This window comes from Delphinapterus leucas, chromosome 18 (genome assembly GCF_059928025.1).
Source record: "Delphinapterus leucas isolate spDelLeu-1000000601 "Yukka" chromosome 18, BTC_Dleu_Yukka2, whole genome shotgun sequence".
In the NCBI taxonomy this organism is placed as follows: Eukaryota; Metazoa; Chordata; class Mammalia; order Artiodactyla; family Monodontidae; genus Delphinapterus; species Delphinapterus leucas.
In genome coordinates this window covers 67,141,701-67,163,855 of record NC_143146.1, presented here as the reverse complement: position 1 = coordinate 67,163,855, position 22,155 = coordinate 67,141,701, and the positions used below count along the sequence as shown (strand labels likewise).

At 38.0% G+C, this 22,155-nt stretch overlaps 1 protein-coding gene across 1 annotated transcript in view; it reads right to left on the bottom strand.

Moving 5' to 3' along the window:
• Positions 1-116: 116 nt before the first annotated feature.
• Positions 117-22,155, bottom strand: part of CCDC169 (coiled-coil domain containing 169) — a 54,443-nt gene continuing 32,404 nt past the window's right edge. The window contains exons 7-9 of the mRNA XM_089899292.1: positions 16,393-16,421; positions 16,019-16,066; positions 117-12,835 (exon numbers count right to left, since the gene is read on the bottom strand). Coding sequence (XP_089755418.1) covers positions 12,736-12,835; positions 16,019-16,066; positions 16,393-16,421 — 177 coding nt within the window. The 3' untranslated portion in view covers positions 117-12,735. The remainder of the gene's footprint in view (positions 12,836-16,018; positions 16,067-16,392; positions 16,422-22,155) is intronic.

The following is a 22,155-nucleotide window of genomic DNA, read 5'->3' as shown; positions in this document are numbered from 1 at the left end:
GTCCGTCGCGTCCGCCGCCCGCCGCGCGCCAATGGCTTCGTGCCCGCAGCTGGGGGGCGCCCGCCCCCGGCCCGCCCTTAAAGTGGCCTTGCAGCCAGCCGCTGCTTCGAGGGTCCCGGCTTCCGGGGGTGGGCGTACCCGGGGGGACGGGGATGGACGGCCCCAAGGTGCCCTGCAAGTCCTAAGGAGACCCCGTCACTGGTGCGCTGCCCACCCAAAGTTCCATTCCACGTGACCCCGGGACATCACACAGCTCAGGCCCCGGGTGGAACTGCCACTCCCCGCCTTGGGGCGGGTGGCGGGGCGCAAGGGCTTGTCTAAAAGTCTTCAGAGTGTCTTATGGGAACGCTTTCAAGTTTAAATATTAGGAATTAACAAACTGGATTTTTTTCTTTTTCCAAGACAAACATGAGAGGACAGGGAAGGTTGAGGACTGTTATGGTGCTTTCTTTCCAAACTACTAAGAAGCTAAAAATTTTAGAAGCATTTCATGTTGTCCTGTGAGTCAACAAATATTGTCCTCATTTTCTCAAGTGAGAAATCTCCAATTGGCGGCTGCTATGTAATCCGCTTTGTTCGGCCTTGCTAGACATTATTATTGAGATCCACGAAGTGCCAGGACCTGTAGGGGATCCTTCCTCTTGTCTTTACTACTGTTCCCATTGCTAAAAGTCGGTGAGGATGAGGGGGTGACGGTATCTTACGGTGTTTGTCACTCTGGATTTGCCTAGACTCTTGACCTTACTTGAACATGTAATATGCACATGCTCTACTTGAACCACCATCTCTGATCTCTGGGCAAGCCTCCTGTTTCCTGAGCAGGCAGCGGTGTGTTCTGATTTAGATCATGACAGCATGCAAAAATATAGTGGTTGTCTACGATTTTCATGGGAAGAAAAGTGCAGATAAATTTCTGATGGGATCATTCTGCACTATTTTTGGAAGTAAATGTACACATTTTAATAGATATGAATTTTGGTTCTTGATTGCTTTCCCACCTAATCAGGAACTGAGAGTGTCTAGCTAAACATCTGTGAAGCAGTTAGTTTGCCCAACAATATCAGCAGAGGTGAAATCATGCCCAGGCATTGGGGTAGGGGTGAATTGAGGCAGCTTTGAGCACTTCCCCCAGTCTGGTAATCAGTTTTGCCTTGACCTAAAGGTCTAGATTAGCAAGTCTGATGCTAAAAGTGACAAAGACATTGTGGAAACTGACACAGACTCATTGCTTTTAAATTTGAGTGGACGATGCCCCTAAGCTTATGTGAGAGGAAGTAATCATTCCTGTGTTGGAGGAAGCAAAAAGATAATAGAGCTCTTCAGTATCAAGAATATAAGATCCACGCTCCATAAGAACCAGATTAGATATTTAAATAGTTTTCAATCTCTTAAAAGAAAGAAAAAGAAGCTTACTTTGTAAATGAGCAGGCATCTACTCTCATTGGGGGTGATTTTTGTCTCCCAAGGGACATTTTTTCATTGTCACAACAGGCATCTAGTGGGTAGAGGCCAAGGATGCTGCTAAACATCACACAATGCACAGGACAGCCTCCCAGAACAGAGAATTAATTATCTGGCCCCAAATGTCATTAGCACTGAGGTTGAGAGGCTCTACTATAAACCTTCTGAATTACAGCATAGAATTATAAACCATTTAATTTCTTTATCACATTTAACATTCTTGAATCATACTCATTTTTATTATTGGAGACAAATGGGTAGATGGACTCTTTCTGTGGTTCCCTAGAGTAACAATATGCTACTTATATTCTTGATGGAAAACTGAATACCAAGAATCATAAAATATAACAAGAATAATTCTACATAGAGAAATATATTTAAAAATTTGCATTCAAAATTAACAATTCAAACTGCCTCTTAGAAAATGGTTTTCCAATCACTTAAAATTATTAGCATTCATAGCATATGCATTACATTATTTCCCCAAAAAACTAAATTATAATTGTATATTTTTCACAATATGCAAATTACAATTAGATTTGTAAGTAATACAGTACACATGGTCTCTTCAGATGAACTCATGAAGAACCTATGCTTAAAATGTTCGGAAATTTTCCATCCAGCTATTTTATAGGAACTGTTCTATATAAGCTATGTTCAGTATTGTTGTTTACCTGGCTTGTTCTCAGAATCACAGAAATTTAGAACTCAATAAGAACCTAGAGATTACCTAATTGTCCTTTCCTTTCAAAGATGCTGAGGCCCAAATAATGTTCTCATAAGTAGGTAGGACTGTAACTACGGATGTTGAAAGCCAGAGAATTAACTAATTTCAATCATTTTTACTAATAATTTCTTACATTTACTAATGTACTGAACTCACTTTTAAAATGCATATACTTTCAAACACTATGCTTGCAATATTTTTGGAGTATTAAATCCAAGAGTCTACCATAACTTGACTAACCATTAAGTTCCATTATACAATTATAAACAGAGATATTTTCATAATGTTAACTGAGGAAGGTGATTTTTGCTTCCACTTTTGCCATCTTCCCCAATCTCCTTTCAGGCAGTTCATCATAGAATAACCAGAATAATCTTTTAAAATATGTCAGAATATTAACTCCCTTTCTCAAAACTCTCCTGTCAGAAAAAAATCTAAATTCTTTTCCATGTCTAACAAGGCTTTATACCATCTGACTTCACCAACTTTACCTCTTGCCATTGTTATGACCTCTCATCACACTGCCTTCTTCTTCCTAAAATACCAGGTGAGTACAAAGCTAGAATACTTTGCGCTTGTTCTCCCTTCTGCTTGGAATGCTCTTCCCCAGATTTCTCCATTTCACGTATATTTGTTATGTCACTTCCTTGGATACTCCTATCAGAATCTAACCCCTCACTCTCTTTTTCTTTACATCATTTTTCTAATGTTATACAGCATATGTATTTGTTTTTATTTGTCTTTCTCCCCTCTCTAGAAGAGAAAATTTGTTTGTATTATCCACTACTACCACCTTGGCCTAGAAAAGTGCCTGGCTTCGTAGCAGGCACTAAAATATTTGAATGAATGAATGAAAGTCATTTCAGTAGCTGATTGGTGTATGCAGATTTGGGATTCTGGTCTTTCTGCCTCCAAGTCTACATTCTGTCCTTTATTTCATAATGCCACTCATTTCATCATGGAAAGAAAAAGAGAAGGTCTGGAGGAAAGGAAAAAATATTGCAGGCTCCAAAATGACAAGCTTGGTATCTCAGAGTTGGAATAGTGTCCATTATGTTGAGGGGGGGCACGGGAAAGATGGAAAGGTCGGTTTTAATCTCATCCCTTCCCCATTTAACGTGTGCAAGGCTCCTCTGCTTATCAAATTAAGTTCTCATTCCTCAGTGTGGCAGTAGGGCCCACATTATCTTGCCCTTATCTGGCTTTCTAGGTTCAGCTTTTAATCAAGTCAACTAGATTGAACTAGATCAAGTCAACAAGATTCCCGGATAGGGTCCTGGCATTCTCCCCAGTGTAAGATCCCCCCAAACAGACAGAGTAACCTCTTTCTTGAGACTATAGTGCTGAAGGAATGAATCATCTGAAGCCTGGAGAAGCCCTGAACTACCTTCAAAGGATAAGACAGCATTGGCCAGCTACCCCCTGTGAGCACAGTTCACTAATTTGGGAACTGCCCCAGATATTTCCTCTGATCCTCCCCAGCTGCTAACTCATTTATCCCTTGGTCTTCTTTGGTTCCGATTTCAACCTAAAAACGTTCCGTGTTATCCCTGTATCAAAGAGGCTAGGACCCCTCCTGTTCACATGCCTCCTTTCTGACTCTGGGTCAGTTCTCCTAAGCTGAACGTTCAGCTCTGGTGACTGCATGGTGTAAGGTTTAGCACACTCACCCCTGAACATTCTCCTTCATCCTGGCTTGGGGTCTCTCCCACACTACCCTCCGACATGCACTTTCCTTTTGTGGTTAATTTGAGAAGACAATAGGAAAATTCCCAAGGCATTCCCAACTCCATCTCACATCTCTGCTTCAACAATTAGAATTCATTTTAAGTAGCGTGATAAGGCAGGGATTATTTTACTACACGTTGTATCCTAGTAGCCAGGACATAGAGGGTGATCAGTAAATATATGTTTTCCCAGTGAGTTAGGAACCATTGCCCTTAGGCAGTGATGAAGGTCGAAGAATAGTACCAACTTCTAATGATGCCCTGCAGCCAATTACACTAAGATGCGACAGTTTTCTCATCATCCAATATACCAATCCACTTTCAACAGGGTTTAGTTCTACTGAATTAAGATGAGGCAGATCTGCCTCATTTTCACCAAAAGTCTTTACTAGGAAATGTGGAGCTAAACCAAAGTGACTTTATAACTATGGATGAGGGAGGCTGTGTCACTCAAGGTCCAGAGCGAGGCTAGACACTGCCACGTTGATTAATTTTCTAGGCATCCTCCCAGGTAACCACACAACAGAACCATTAGAAGCAGCTCCCATGAAGTCATTGGTTACTACTGCTCTATTGCCTGAGGAGATCAGTAGTTACAAAGTCACTCATTCTCCTTTAGCCACAAAGACTGCTGACTTGAAGTCCTGTGGAATTTCTACATCACAAACAAGCCAGACAATCTTAAAGGAGAGAAGTCTGTGGTATGTGAAGGTGGGGATGAGGTGAAGGAGAAAAAATGATGTTCACACTTTCCTTGTAAATGCTTACATGTATACTAACATGATTTAAAGTCAGCTGGAGGAATTTTTATTTTTTTATTATGAAAGATTTCATACATACCCAAAAGTACATATACGAAAGATGTACAATATAAAGTATGAGTGTATATGTACCTATCACCCAGCCTAAGACACTATCAATAATTTTGAAATATTTTCCGCTCCCATTCCCAGTCTCCTTTCTCTTTCAAGGTATAAAGATTATTTATCCTTTTCTTTTAACTGCTGAACCTGAATGGATTGTATTGTGAGAGAGAATAAACCTCTGTGTGAAGCCTCTGAGGTCTGTTGTTTCTTATAGTTGTTTCTTATAGTCATAATGCAGATACTGATAACTTGAATTTAGGTGCTGCATTAACAAAATACTAAAACAAGTGGCATGGTGTTAACTTAGCAGGTCTGCAGTGGGAGGCAGAGACACAATGTGACAGTGGAAACCTGGAAGTCTCTATTATGTCACAGCAGAACAAGTGCTTAATAATAATAATGATGATGAAGGTGATGTGTGCTTGATGTTACTGGCTGCCTTTGACAAGGCAGAAGAAAAAAATGAGCTTAGGATATAATCAGCCACTTTGTAAGGAAAAGGGAATAGAAAGAGTCTCAGGGAGAATCTAGAAATTTGGGGCATCAAAGGGCATAAGGGGCTGGAAAGGCCAAAAACTCTGAGAGCCAAAAAGCAAGAGATAAGACCGAAAAGGGTTTTGAGCAACAAGAGGCCACTAAGACAGCCTGTGGCAAAGATCAGATTATGGGTGTTAACTTTATATCCTAACCTATTATTTCAAATAGCTGCAAGGTAGCTGCCATTAGGTAGAGAGAGAGGCCAAAGAAACAAATCATGCTCTAAAATTATCATTAGTATACATGGAATTGACTACTATTTTGATGGAGCTATATTATCCAAGAAACCATAAACTTAGACTGAAAAGCTTTTGACTACTTGAACTATGATGCCACCACCCATGGGAACCCAAGTTTGTTCTAACAGAAAATGAGCTCTAAAAGCTGTGCATCTCTAAATGAGGGTCTAACCTCCACTGCCTACTTCAAATATGAACCAGAAGACTGAAATGAAAGAAACTCCCAAGGAGTAGAGTTAGAGGTCATTAAGAAAAATGGAGAAGAACATTCCTACCAGGAAGCAGAATCAGAGCCTGATCAAGGAACCCACCCAATTCCCAGGGAAGAGGGCTTTCACCATGTCTGCCCAACAGGATTCCATAAATGCTATGGATCAGTGATGCTGTGCATTCTTCCTTTTCTGAGTGAAAGTGATTAAGGGTATCTTCCCCTCAGACATGGATTGGTACATTACACGGTTGTTTGGGCCCAGCCTCTATTTGGCTTAGACTGTGCAGCATTTGTACAAGGCTTTAAAGAGCAGTATCCTAGAAACAAATTGATGAAAGAGCAAGAGATTCTGTTTAGTAAAAAAAAAAAAAAAAATATTCTGGTTATGTTCAGCAGACTGGAAAATACACTGAGTTAGAATCACTTTAAAAATATCAATTGAAATTCTAGATTCTGACTGAATGGTGCAGGCAGGCCAGGGGCCATCACTATCAATGAATGGCTGAATTTATCTCTATGTAGTTGCAAAGAAAGATACCATTATCTACTGAAAACAATATCCAAAGACTTGTAAGTCTTACTAAAAATATTGTTTGATACTATATTAGTGAGCATAGGCTGCTTCAACAAGTAAAATCCAGATCTCAGTAACTTAACACACACACACACACACACACACACACTCACTCACAAAAAGGATTTACTTTTCACATACACCACGATCAAATGAGGGCTAGCCAGGTAAGAGAAATGGATTTGCTATATGTGATTTTAGTACTTGTTTTTTATCACATTGAGATATCAGAATTGAAAACAAACTTATGGCTACCAGGGGGTAAGGGCAGAGAGGGATAAACTGCGAGTAGATTAGGATTGACATATACACACTACTGTATATAAAATAGATAACTAAAAAGGACCTACTGTATAGCACAGGGAACTCTACTCAATACTCTGTAATGACCTATGTGGGAAAAGAATCTAAAAAAGAGTGTATATATGTGTATGTATAACTGAATCACTTTGCTGTACACCTGAAACTAACACAACATTGTAAATCAACTGTACTCCAACAAAAATTTTAAAAAAATAAAGCAAATAAACGTTTTTTTTTTTTAAAAAAAGATATCAGAATTGTTTCAAATAAAAGGGTTTTCCAGCCCCCTCCCCTTCCCTATCACATACACATAAAGGTACCTTTGAAATCAATTAGTTCTATCTTCATTCTACAGAGTAGAAACTTAAGACAGGAAAGTTAAGTAAACACCCCTAAGTTAATTAGCTTGTTAAAACATGTTCCCTTCTAGTACTCTACAAGTTTCCTCTCTCCCTCTCCACCTATCTCTGAATCATCACTTGGAGCCTGCCTCATCTTCCCCTGTAGAGCTGGACAGGAAATTTGTGTAACAGAACGCATTTTGGGCACTATCAGACTGAAGCCCTCTTTTTGTAGCCTCTCCTATATTTTTAAATTGTTAAAATCATATTTTATGTATGACATTGTACATTGTGTTAACATTCTAACATTAAGTCCTCCCACGATCCTATAAACTCTTGCAAACATCCATTTAAGTTAAACAAAATGTATTAAGTGCCTGTCCTACGCTAGGTACTAAACTAGCTGGTGACAAATGATGAATAAGAGTGTTCATTACATTAAACTGCTGGAGATAAATTACACTGAAGTACTTCAGAACACAAGAAATACATGAGAAGAAACAATTTTAGTATAAGATGGCAAATGCTAACTGCTGCATAATATTTAACCATGTGGACGAATCACAGTCTGCTTAAGCATCTCCCTGTAATTGTGCATCGAGAGAGTATCCACTTTGGGGTATTATAAATAATACTGATAAAGTGATTGTCCTTGTATGTTTTCTATATGCAGGATTTTTCATTAGAATAGATTACTAGAAGTACAAATATTAAGTCAACATATTAACATTAAGGCTATTCAAGAATATAATAAAATTGTCTTCCAAAAGAATTATATGAATTTGTACTCCCACCTGCAGTATATTAGAACTTCTTAACTTCAGATCTATTAGCACTGAAAATTATCTTTTTGAAAACCACTGTTTATTTTATAGGTGAAAAATGGTATCTAATTTCAGTTTACATTTAACAAATGGACATTGATACTATTACACCTGATTTTGTTAGTTTTGGCTAGTGGTAAAGCAGCCCAGTTTTGAAAGTTCATATTTACAGCCTATACATACACAGCCTATATGATGCAACCAACATATATTTTAGGGAGTTATTTTTGGCTCTAGTTTCCCTATCCGATAAATGGGCAGGGAATCACAGTATCTTAGCATCAGAAGGGATATTGGCAGTCATTGAATCCAACTTCCACCCACTGCAGGGGTCCTTTCTATAACATCCCTGACAAAGGGACACCTAGCCTCTGCTTGAACAGCTCCGATGATGATAATCTCACTGTTGGGTAGTTCTCTGGATGATAATACTCTCTCTGTAACTGAGATAGAAATATGAAATTGCTTTATAAAGTTAAAAGGATGCTCTATAAATTCAAGATTTTTCTAATTCATAGGTCAGATTAATCTGATGTTAACTTGTTTTGAAAATAGTGCCCTACTGTCAAAATCATATGATCTTGGGCTTCCCTGGTGGCGCAGTGGTTGAGAGTCCGCCTGCCGATGCAGGGGACACGGGTTCGTGCCCCGGTCCAGGAGGATCCCACATGTGGTGCAGCGGCTGGGCCCGTGAGCCATGGCTGCTGAGCCTGCGCGTCCGGAGCCTGTGCTCCGCAATGGGAGAGGCCATAACAGTGAGAGGGCCGCGTACCGCAAAAAAAAAAGAAAAAAAAAGATATGATCTTGCATTTAAATAGTGCTTTATTATTTTAAAGATACTTTCATACCTCAATCACATTTAGTGATTTTAATAGCAGTTTTTAGTATTCTGGTATGCTTACCTCTCTTTAAATGCCAAAAATCCTAGCATCACTGTTGTCATAATTCTGTTTTTCTGGTATTAAAAAAATTAAAAATCTAAATTATTTACACCTTGAAATAACTATAATTCAATTACTCAATTTACTTAAAAAAATCACATATAATATGTGGTCTAGACAGGCTCCCACTTGGGCACACAGCAAAAAGAAACCAATTATTGCAAGAAATAATTCTTAGTCCAAAATAAAGTTTCTGGTCCAGTAGAATATGACTTTCAAAGTACTAAAATTGATATAAGTAACTCTGCACTGTAATCTCCAGCTATACATGATAAAACTAATGAAGATGATGAAAACTAGAAAAATTTTTTGAAACAAAAACTATATAGCTCTCTATAAATTAGAAAAAAAACCTAGTCCTAGTCAAAAGTCAAAAGGTGTTTTATAAATATCTCTACAAGGTTATTAAACAAGAGATGGGATTATTCAAAAGAAGTCAAGGAAATACTGGGAAGTAGCATATAAGCTTCATTGTTCTTTTGACTAGCGTAGTATCTGAAACAGCTTCTTAGGTGGAAAATTATGCTAATAATATACTCTTGACTCAACAATGGCACTAACGACAATGCATTTTGATGTTTAAGATCATATTTTCTAAGATCAAATAATATTCCATTAAAATTTATCTGCGGGCTTCCCTGGTGGCGCAGTGGTTGAGAGTCCACCTGCCGATGCAGGGGACGTGGGTTTGTGCCCCGGTCCAGGAGGATCCCACGTGCCGCAGAGTGGCTGGGCCCGTGGGCCATGGCCGCTGGGCCTGCGCGTCTGGAGCCTGTGCTCCACGACGGGAGAGGCCACAGCGGTGAGAGGCCCACGTACCACAAAAAAAAAAAAAAATTTATCCGCTAGTTTATATTAAAAGGTTAACATATGTTTAACATTTTTTATAACAGCTTTATTGAGGTATAAATCATATAACATGCAATTAACCCATGTAAGGTGCTTTCCATGCTTTTTGGTTCATTCATGAAGTTGTACAACTATCACCATGATTAATTTTAGAACATTTTCATCACCCCCCCCAAGAAACCCTATACACATTAGCAGTCATTCTCCATCATCCACCCTTCCCCCAGCCCTGCCAGCCTTCAGGTACTGCTATTAACCTATTTTCTGTCCATATGGATTTGTCTATTCTCGGCATTTCATATAAATGGAATCATACAATATGTGATCTCTTGTGACCGGCTTCTTTCACTCAGGATAATGTTTTCAAGGTCCATCCATGTCGTAGCATATGTCAGTCCTTCATTCCTTTTTACTGCTGAATAATATTCCACTGTTTGGATATACCACAATTTGTTTACCCATTCATCAGTTGATGGACATTTGGGTTGTTTCCACTTTTTAGCTATTATGAATAATGTTGCTCTAAACATTTGTGCACACATTTTTATGTGCACATAGGTTTTCATTTCTTAGGGCTGTACACAGAGGAGTGGAATTGCTGGGTCACATGGTAAGTCTATGTTTAACCTTTTGAGGAACCAACAGACTGTTTTCAGAGTGATGGTGCTATTTTACAGCCCCACCAGCAGTGTAAGAGGGTTCCAATTTCTCCACATCATCATTATTATTCATTAATATCTGTCTTTTTTATTATCACAACATCTGTTTTTATAAATGGTACTTTTTAATATTTTGTAATATATTTAGACATTAAAATTGTTTTAATATAATAAATATTGTTTACTGATATTTTGCTTTATGAATTCTGAACTCTTCAAATACTGATATTAATACATATTTCAGTATTAAACAAAACAGAGACCCCAAACTATCATTTTTGCACTGATTATTTCAATAAATAATTGCAAGTCCTCATAAAGCTTTACATGACAAATTACCTTCAGAGCTTAGTATTAGGTACAGCTTTTTCTCCACTTGTATATTTCCTTATACAAAAAATGAGAGCTGTGTAACTCACTCTTTCTTTGTGCTGATTACTAGAAAGCTTAAAGATAGAGCTTTTTCTTAGTTGGGAATCTTGCAAAACTTTAACTTTTATTTTTACCTTTTATCTTATGAGTCTTGTTTTTATATCTCTATATTTAGTAAAAGGTAACACAATCCTTTTTAGAGAGAAAATAGGGTATGAAAAAGTAAACAAATACATATGTAGTATCTAGCAATTATTTAATAAAATGAGTCATGGTACCTGATATCTACAGTTAGCTTAAGAATGGGGGAGAGGGGGCTTCCCCGGTGGCGCAGTGGTTGAGAGTCCGCCTGCCGATGCAGGGGACACGGGTTCGTGTCCCGGTCCGGGAAGATCCCACATGCCGCGGAGTGGCTGGGCCCGTGAGCCATGGCTGCTAAGCCTGCGTGTCCGGAGCCTGTGCTCTGCAACGGGAGAGGCCACAACAGTGAGAGGCCCGCGTACCGCAAAAAAAAAAAAAAAGAATGGGGGAGAGGGACTTCCCTGGTGGTGCAGTGGGTAAGTCTCCACGCCCCCAATGCAGGGGGCCTGGGTTCGATCCCTGGTTGGGGAACTAGATCCCGCATGCATGCTGCAACCAGGAAGTCCACATGCTGCAACTAAAGATCCCGCACACCGCAACGAAGGTCCTGCGTGCTGCAACTAAGACCTGGCGCAGCCAAAATAAATGAATAAGTAAATATTTAAAAAAATATATATATAGAAAGTTACTTTATATTTCTCTGCATTACTTTTTAAAGTCACATAAAAGAATTATTTGTCTATATGAAATGCATGCATTCTTCCTTAAAGAAGAAAAGTGAGTATCTATAAGTAGTTATAGAAATACATTTGGCATCCATTACTGGTGATACTGAATAGAATTTAGGTTTTTGGTGCCAGAAACTATACTTACTTCTGAGTGACTTCTGTAAAGTTAAAAGTCCAATAATTTCACTTATTAAGTTAGGGGAAAAAATCATATGTATCTTCCAGACCTAGGTGACAGTAACAAAACAATCTAAACACAAATAGGAGAATTGAATAAAAGTTTTAACACCTTAAAAGAACACTTCTTGGGCTTCCCTGGTGGCGCAGTGGTTGAGAGTCTGCCTGCCGATGCAGGGGACACGGGTTCGTGCCCCGGTCCGGGAAGATCCCACATGTCGTGGAGCGGCTGGGCCCGTGAGCCATGGCCGCTGAGCCTGCGCGTCCGGAGCCTGTGCTCCACAACGGGAGAGGCCACAACAGTGAGAGGCCCGTGTACCGCAAAAAAAAAAAAAAAGAACACTTCTTGTACTCTCATTCTATTTCCACTCTATACTTGAGTATCATGAACGCTTGGCAAAGTTTGGTCCAAAGGGCCATCACTACAAATTAATAAACATCATAAAATGACTTAAATTACCATGTGCTAAGTGGCAGGACCTTGCAGTTGAGTAAGTATTAATTTTCTAGAATAGTAGGAAACCTTAGCAATTGTACAGTTTGCCTCAGTCATTTTACAGATGTGGGAAATGAAGATGAGGTGAAAGAACTTGCCCCAAATGTCCTAAGTTCACAGCAGGGTGGGAACTATACCCAAGCTGATTCCTGTTTCCACAATACCATGATAGTTCAAATCAAAGTTTAAAATGCATCTGATTTGCAGCTTTGTTTAAACCTTGAGTTTTAAAGAGCTGAACATGATATAGCGTAAAATAGCAAAAAGTTTTGATGAACGCACATTTTTAGCTAACAGCCAACTAGAATCCAAATAAAATAGCAATGTTACTATCAGAGCAGATCATGGGTATATTATTAAAAGCAAGTGTAATGATGTCAACCTTAAGGCTTTCTAGGATATTTTTAAAATAATAAGAATGCTATTAGATGGTATAGGGTCACTTGAGAAAATTACTTTCATACAGGCAAAGGAACAAACTTCTGGAAGAAGAGCTAAAGAGAAGTTCAATAGCTCTTTCTTATCTATTCCAATCCCTGAAAAGTGTGTGGAACATTAACTTCACAAGTTGAAGATTACAGATGAAAAAAGGGAAGAAATAGTAAACCATACAGTTCTGGAATCACAGATTGAGTTTTGGAAGATGGTTTGATCTTGAAATCTTTTTTACTGGTCCTCTCATGGCATTCATTGTCTTCTGATTAACTGAATTACATCTTCCCCTGAAATAAAATAAGTGTTAATCGTGACTTTTCCGTTGCCGTTGTGTACAACAAAAACATTGTATGTCACGTGGGGAGGACTGTATATTTCACCTAGTTGACCCAGTTCACAGTCCTTCATAAAGAAATTTCCCTATGCAGATTTTCTGCTTACTGTATAATCCTAAACAGCCATATGTTACACCATATCATCTCATCAAGCTAGAGAGGCAACTCAAGAGCAGATAATCCAAAGGCTTGGAAGCAGCCCATGAGGCGGCCTAATGTGGAGAGCTTTGTCCAAAGAGGGATGAGATGAACCATTCTGATACTTGCCTCTGGAAACGTAAATTAAAGCTAGGAAAATACATAGAGAGAGGCCATAAAGTAGAGCAGGGACAAGGTAGAAATAAGGATCCATGAGTAAACCAAAGATATGTGACCTAAAATTACAATAAAATTGAAACTATGATATATACCAAGGTCTATGATATAAAAGTGATATAGAAAGTGAAGATAGCAGTTGGTAATGAGAAGAAAAATGAAGTGGAGAATAAACTAGGGGTCTATTATACTACGAATAGTAATAACACCATTTTTATAGCATATAATCTGTGTCAGGGACTGTTCTAAATTTTATTTATTTATTTATTTACTCCTATCAACTTCACAAAATCCCTATGGTGTAGACACTATCATTAGCCCTGTTAGATAGAAGAAAGAAACAAAGTTATATAGTTAGTAAGTAGATCTGTAATTTGAATTCAGGAAGTCAGAGTTCAAAGCCTGTGCCTTTAATTTCCATTCTATATGGCAAATCACTAAGGTGATGATCCATGAACATCTGCTAAGGTCTTTAAAGCTTCCCTGAATTCTAATTCTAATATCTGTGGGCCCAGTTATATTGGAATTCCTGTTCTTAGATTTCCATGGGATCATCTTTCCCTTACTGGCTTATATATCTTTATAAAGCCAACTTCCCCGTATGCTCACTTGATGTAGTAAGAGCCAGCTTCAGTTCCCTGCAAGGTGCTTTAAAAATTATTTTTCTCAGGGAGTGATGTCAGCAAAAATGACGGAATAGAGACCTCCAAAAATTATTTCCTCCATAAAAGCAATGAGAAAATCGGCAAAAATGGTCAGAAGCAACTTTTTCAGAAGTCTAAAAATTAACCAAAGGCTTGCAGCAATCCTGGAGAACTTAATAAACACACACACACACACAACTGAAACTCTGCAAGAACACTGAGCGTTGTAATATGTTAACTTGCCCTACCCTGCTTTCCTCAGCTCTGTGGTATTGCTGTGAAGAAATTGACAAACTAATCCTAAAATTCATATGGAAAAAGGGACTCCGAACAACCAAAACTATCTTGAAAAAGAAGAATAAATTTGAAGGACTCAGACTCACTGATTTCAAAACTTTCTGAAAAGCTAGAGTCATCAAGACAGCATGGTACTGGCATAAGGACAGACTTATAGATCAGTGGAATAGAACTGAGAGTCTAGAAATAAATATATGTTTATGGTTAATTTTTTAAAAGGGTGCCAAGGCAATTCAACTGAGGAAGAATAGTCTTTTCAGCAAATGGTGCTAGGACAACTGAATAGACACATGCAAAAGACTGAAATTGGACCCTTATTTCACACCATATATAAAAATTAACTCAAAGTGGATCAAAAAGGAGCTAAAACTATCAAACTCTTGGAAGGAAACCTGTATAAATCCTTATGTTCTTGAATTAGGCAATGATTTCTTAGATATGATACCTAAAGCACAAGCAACCACTAAAGTGATCCTACGAAGCCAATGTCAATTGGACTTCATCATCAACAAAACTTTCAGTCTTCAAAGAACATCATCAAAAAAGAAAAAAAAAAACAAAATTGGAGAAATTTTTTGCCAATCATATATCTGATAAGGTCTAGTAACCAGAATATATAAAGAACTCTTACAACACAACAAAATTAAGACAACTTATCGGTAATTGAAAAATGGGCAAAGGACTTGAACAGATATTTCTCCAAAGATAATATACAAATGGCCAGCAAATGCATGGGCACTAAGTATCTAACGAGGGTCCCTGGAATACAAAACTTTACATGTTGTCACAACTCATTGCTGGAGGAACTAAGTCTGTTCCTACATGACTCCACTGGGGGACTTTTAGACACTTGTGCCTGGTTTCCTCCAAACTTCACCTCATACACCCTTTTCCTTTGATGATTTTGCTTTGTATCCTTTTGCTGTAATAAATCTTAGCTGTGTGGGCACATAGATGCTGAGTCCTGTGAGTTGTTCTAGCGAATCATGCACGGGAGTGGTCTTGGGGCCCTCCCAACACAGAAGTATAGTAGTTTCCAGAGGGAAGTCCTTTTCCAGAATTTACTTTAATGTTTTAACTACACTGTATTTCCACTGATGAAAATGTACAAAGATAATGAATTATAATTTAAAGTATTTATGACTACTCAAGGAAGAATACTTATTAGTCTAGCCAAATATTGAACAAATTGTTGCTTTCCCATGAATTTTCACCAAAGAAACTTGCTATATTGCATGCACCTTGAATGCCTGTATTTGAAAAGGATTCTGATCTATAGCTAATTTATATCTTCATTTACAATTTTTATATTGTTAAGTTATATATGCATATCTTCCCTATGTGAGGTAAGATTATAAAAGAGAAGGATTGCCTGAGTAATTCTTCTGTACTTAGTACAGGACCAGGAAAAATCATGTGTAGATATAACCTCCTAAACTCATAAAATATTCCTCTGTTCTTTATTCATTCTTAATTGTTTTTGTTCACATAGGGAAACACAGTTTAAACTGCACTGGCATCTACATTTATCTCAGTGTCCATATTTCCTCACTAAAAACGTTAAGGCTGATAATTTAATTGGATTATACCGTTGGTAATGGTGCAGTTGTATGCTCTACTTGGGAACAGTATTATTCTAGCTTGGAAAACAAGATCTTATCATGTTTGAGGACGAAAAGCATTCCTGGAACCTACAAAATATATATAAATAGTGAATGGAGAGAACAAACTTCTTTAAGTTCTCTTATCATCTGCTATTTTACATTGTTGCTATAAAATCTGGACATTCAATTTCCAGAATACAATGGACAACTGTTTTGTGAGTACCACTCACACATGAATATAATTAATTAGAAAGGAAAGATATAGTTAGACTTAAGTTTTCACTAGATTCTCTTTCATTCTAGGCAGTTGATCCATCTGTTTCCTTTTATTTATTTTTATTTATTTTTTTAAAGGGATTAAAAATAATTTAATTGAAGTATAGTCTACAAACACAAAAGTACACATATAATAAATGTACAGCTTGTTAAATTTTCATAAACTCAACACTTCCATGTAAGTAGCATCCAGATTAAGAAGTAGTACATTATCAATACCCCAGGAACGCCTTATTGTGTTTTTTTTTTAACATCTTTATTGGAGTATAATTGCTTTACAATGGTGTGTTAGTTTCTGCTGTATAACAAAGTGAATCAGCTATACATATACATCTATCCCCATATCTCCTCCCTCTTGCGTCTCATCTGTTGCCTTTTAGAAACTTGGTAGGAGCCAGAGACCTGAAATACAAATAGTTGAGCATTTATCCTCTTATTTCATGATTGCTTTCAGAGATAAGAGGAACGGTCAATTCCCAATTAACTCTTTCCTAGCCAGGTCCTTTTGTAGCATGACTAAGACAAGTTGAAGAATAATGGGAAATTCTGGCCTTCTCCAGTATTATCAGGCTTCTAAAGATTCTGGAAACCCCTCTATCTCAACCCCATAGTCCATGCAATTTTTAAAATAAATATAGAGTAAATTATGAAAATCATATCATCCATTTGGTAAAGACCATTAAAAGTTTTTACAGACACTAAATATAAATAATATATGTACTCTGCCATTAGGGTTGATAAGACAATAGGAGCTGTAGGTATCTTGAAATGGAAAGACAAGATCAGATTTTCATTTATTGTCTAGTTTTAAATTCTTCCAGGATACAAAAGTGGACACACCTTGTGAGTGATGTAAATATAATCTGCAATTCAGGAAAAATTGAGGCTGATGACCTTAGAGATGGTAACTGAAGCCATGAGTAAATGAGATCGTTTGTTAAGAGCACACAGAGAGGTAAGAGAGTTGGTGATATACACTTGGAAAAGCAACTTTTAAGGGATAGGAGAATCACTAAAGATAGGGCCATCATTTAAACGACAGGAAAACCCAGGAAAATATACTGGCATGGAAGTCAAGGGCGGTGGTGATAGTTTTAAAAAGTGAGCACAGTTAGCAGTATGAAATGCCTCAGACATGTCTGCTACCAGGAGGCTTGAAAAGGAGTCATTGTATTGTATTTGGCTATTGAGAGATAAACTGTGTCAGAACCCAGTGGTGGGGGCAGAAGGCAGCTGAAAGAGGTCGAGGAGTGAATAGCAAAGACAGTGAGTGTATCCACTCTTTCATGAAGTTTAGCTGAGAACAAGAAAGCTAAGGTAGTAGTTTTATGAGGATAGGGCAAATAGAAGTTTGTTTTTGCTGTATTTTGGTGGAAGAGATGAGCATGCTGCAGACAAAGGACACACCACAGTCAGTGGAAGAGAGATTGGAAATATGAGAAAATAATTATGAAAGGAGTCCTAGAGGCAGCAGATAGACTTGGGAAGAAGTATGGGATCCTTTTTCTTTAAGGCAGAAGGAGGAACGGGAAAGATGGATAAAGATGTGAATACATTTGAAGGCAAAAGGGAAGGCCGTTGGATTTCACACCTGAGGAACTCTTTGCTTTGTGAAGCAAAATGTTAACTAATTTTCTAAAAGTGACAACTTTGGACCAGAAGATGGAATTCATTCATTTATTCACTCAGCAGATGTTATTGAGCATCTTCTATGTGCCACGACTACATTAGGCACTGGGGTACAAGGACAAATTGTGGTTCTTACAATCTATTGAGGAAACAGCAAAATAAATAGATTGTACAATTAGCTGCCTTAGCAGAGGTTTGCATAGGTGCTTTGTAAGCATACAACAGGTGCAACTAATTCTGGCTTTAGGGGGATCCACATGGAATAGTAGCCGATTAAGAACTAGGGAAAGGACATTCCAGACAGAGGGAGCAGCACAGGCGTCAAGGTATAAAGCAGATGATAGACACAGGAATCACATATATCATTGGTCTGGCTGCAGTACAGGGCATAAGTAAGGACATAGCTGGAGAGGCAGGCACTGCGTGTCAGACAGGACCTTGTAAAACACACTGAGCAGCTTTGCTGAGATCCTTTGGACAATGCAAAGTCACTGAAATTTTATACACTGAAGTGTTCTTCACCTGTATTTCAGAATGATTGCTCAGAGAGCAGAGAAGAAAAATGAGTATGGTGAGGACAAGACTAACAGCTATGCTGTTGAGATTATATCTCAAGTCTACATTTAAACCTGGGAGCTCTATTTTCAAATGAACAATAACAAGATAGAGTTGTCAAAAAAGGCAATGAAACAGCTGGATAGTCTAGAACCTATGTCATGAGGAATGGCTAATGTAACTTAATATTTTAGCTTAGGGGGTAAAAAAAGCCATGAGAAGACGGAGAGCTGTTTTCAAATCTTTGAAAAGCTGTCATATAGAAAGAGTGTAGACTTCCTCTTCAGAGGATGGAACTAAAAGCAATGGGTTTTAAGGAAGTCTCAAAGAAAAAGAAGAAGGAACAGAAGTTTCAAGGAAGAAAAATAAGGAGTTGATGCTTTAACAAGCCTAAAAATTAGAATTGCCTTACAATCAAACAGAGCTGCCTCAGGTGCCTTATCTGGAAACCAAAGCATTATATTCAACAACTCTCAGATGCATTGCTAGAATTCTCTGTTTGTGGGAATAGAAGTTAAGTTTATTGTGTGTTTCAACAAGCTCTAGTCAGTCTTTCTGCCTGACTGTGAAGTATACAGTGCACTGTACAGGCATACCTTGCTTTACTGCACCTTGCTTTATTGCACTTTGCAAATAAATCTGTAGAAATTTTTCTACAAATTCGAGGTTTTGTGGCAACCCAACACTGAGCAAGTCTATCTGCACCATTTTTCCAATAGCACTTGCTCACTTCATGTCTCTGTGTCACATTTTGGTAATTCTTGAAAAATGTTTCAAACTTTTTCATTATTATTATTATGTAATCTGAGAAAAGATTCCTTTCAAAATATTACTGCTCATTGACAATGCACCTGGTCACCTCAGAGCTCCGATGGAGATAGACAACAATTGGTTTTCGTGTCTACTAACACAACCCCCATTCTGCAGCCTATGGATCAAGGAGTTATTTTGACTTTCAACTCTTACTACTTAAGAAATGCATTTCGTAAGGCTATGGGCTGCCATAGTGATTCCTTTCATGGATTTCGGCAAAGTAAATGGAAAACCTTCCGGAAAGGATTCACCATTTAGATACCATTAAGAACATTCATGATTCATGGGAAAAGGTCAAAATATCAACATTAAGAGGAGTTTGGAAGAAGCTAATTCCAATCCTCGTGCATGACTTTGACAGGTTCAAGACTTCAGTAAAGGAAGTAACTTCCATCTGATGGAAGTAATGAGAAAACTAGAATTAGAAGTGGAGCCTGAACATGTGACTGAATTGCTACAATCTCATGATAAAACTTTCACGGATAAGGAGTTGCTTCATGTAGATGAGCAAAGAGAAGTGGTTTCTTGAGATAGCATCTACTCCTGGTGAAGACTGCTGAAATGACAACAAAGGATTTAGAATAGTACATAGATTTAGTTGATAACAGTGTCAGGGACTGAGAGGATTGAGTACAATTTTGAAAGAGGTTTTACTGTGGGTAAAATGCTATCAAACACCATTGCATTCCACAGAGAAATCATTCGTGAAAGGCAGCGTCAATCCCTGTGGCAAACTTCACTGTGGTCGTATTTCAAGAAACTGTCACAGCCGCCCCACCTTCAGCACCCACCACCCTGATCGGTCAGCAGCCATCAACGTCGAGACAAGACCCTCCACCAGCAAAACGATTCTGACCTGCTGGAGGCTCAGATGACGGTTAGCATTTTTTTAGCAATAAAGTATTTTAAAATTAAGGTACGGATATTGTTTTTTAGACATAATGCTCTTGCACTACAGTATAGTGTAAACATAAATTTAATATGCACTGGAAACCAAAAAATGCCCGTGACTTGCTTTACTGTAATATTTGTTTTATAGTGGCGGTCTGGAATCAAACATGCAATATCTGAGGTATGCCTGTATATCCTTTTTTTAATCTTTCATTTTTAAAAACTGAAATATAATTGATGTATTATACAGGCATATAATATAGAGATTGACAATTTTTAAAGGTTATACTCCATTTATAGTGATTAAAAAATATTGGCTATATTGCTTGTATATTCTTAAAAAGCAATGTCTTATACACGGTGTAACTTAGAAGAATCCTGATATGTGGAAACTCAGTTTCAGTCAAAACAGTGAAGCCAGCAGAAATATAAACAGCAGACTCAGCAAAAAGCTCTAGTTATCTACTAAAGAATCAATTATTTATGTATTCAGCATGGGAAGAACTGCAAATCATTCATTGACCTTTCCAGTCACCATAGTATCCACATGGTCAGAACCATTTTGACTATAAAGATTAACAATTCACTCTAGAGTGAAAATCCTTATTAACATTTATACAGGGAAACAGGATTAACATCTTCCTGGGAAGCTGTTAAAATAGGCTTTGATTGTATGTTCAGTGATCCTGTATAATCAAACTAGGAACTATTCCACCCAAATGATTTTTTCAGATAAACAAAGCTAAAGGAGGATGGCTAAGGCAAGTAGAAATTCTGATGCCCCTGTCGCAGAGAGAGGGGCTAGGGAGATCGGGAAAGAAACACAGGAAAATAATATTTACCATTTACTGGAATTTAGAACCAATTATGTGCCAAGCATTTCACTCAGCACTTTACTTACATTATATCTCTAAACCCTCACAAATCCCCTGCAAGATAACTACAGTACCACTGCTTCCCTTCTACAGAGGAAGAAAGAAATTGAGGCTCCAAAAGATTGAACCACAGTTAGGCACAAATCTGATATTCAAATCCAAATTTGCAGTGACTCCAGAGTCTGTGGTCTTTCATTGTATCACGGCCTCATAAGGGAGGTGGCATTTTGCTACACCTTGAAGGAGGCAGAACTGGAGTGTAAGAGAAACAACGTACTCCAAGTAGAGAACATGGTCTGAGGAAAGGAATGTGGGTGCCAGTGCTGCAGGGCTTCCAGCCAAGCACCCAGAACCATAAAGTTTGAAGTGATTGTCCATTTTCTGGATAAGAGACTACTGTGAGTGATGCTATTGTGTCTCACTTTCCTGCTTATCTTCATTGGCACTAGAAGTCCAAGCCTCCCTTTATCCCCTATTGCCCTGACTCTCATTCTCAAGTTGTTCTATGCATCCCCTTGTCGGCTCCAATCCCCAGTGCTAACTCCCTTCCTCTCAGTCCTTTCATTGAACCTCTGGAGACTCCAGATCAGTGATTAGCCGATTACCTTTATGGCAAAACCAGCTCTCAAGGTCCTCTACCTCCTCGCCTCATGTAGCTATGTCCTGACGACTCCGGCCCTCTTTCTGGCTCTTCTTCCCTTGACTATCGCTGTTGAAACTCTTCAGAGCTATATCTTAGACTATCTCTTCTTTTCACCCTGTGTATTCTCCCTGATGCATTTCATTCGTTCACATGGTGTCATTTACCATCTCTGTGCTAATAAGTTCTAAATCCATATCTTCAATCCTGATCTTTTTTTTTTTTTCTGAGATTCATATATCCAATTGCTCTTTGGACACTTCCATTTGGATAATGCACACTGAAAATTGAATTCATATCCTAAACTTAAAATATATACCAAAATAAAGTTAATAAACATTAAATATTTAAATGTCAAATATTAAGCCATATAAATACTAAAGAGATGTGATGAATGTTATGAAACACTGAGGTGAAGACAGTCTTTTAAACTATGACATAAGAAGCCATAAATAAAAGATAGGTCTGACAACATCAAAACAAACTCTATATACCAACATCATAAATACAATGAAAAACCAAATGAAAAACTGGAAAATATGTGCAATGTCTTTCATAATTCACTGATCACTTTCCTGTCCTGTCATTTATAAGTATACACTTTCTAGCAATAGCAATGCTGGGTCTATCTTAGACTCCACCATGCATAACTATGAGGTAAAATGCCTTAAGTTTCATGACAGCAGAGGGATAACCACTTATTTGTTTGAATTCTAGCAATTACAAATCAAAC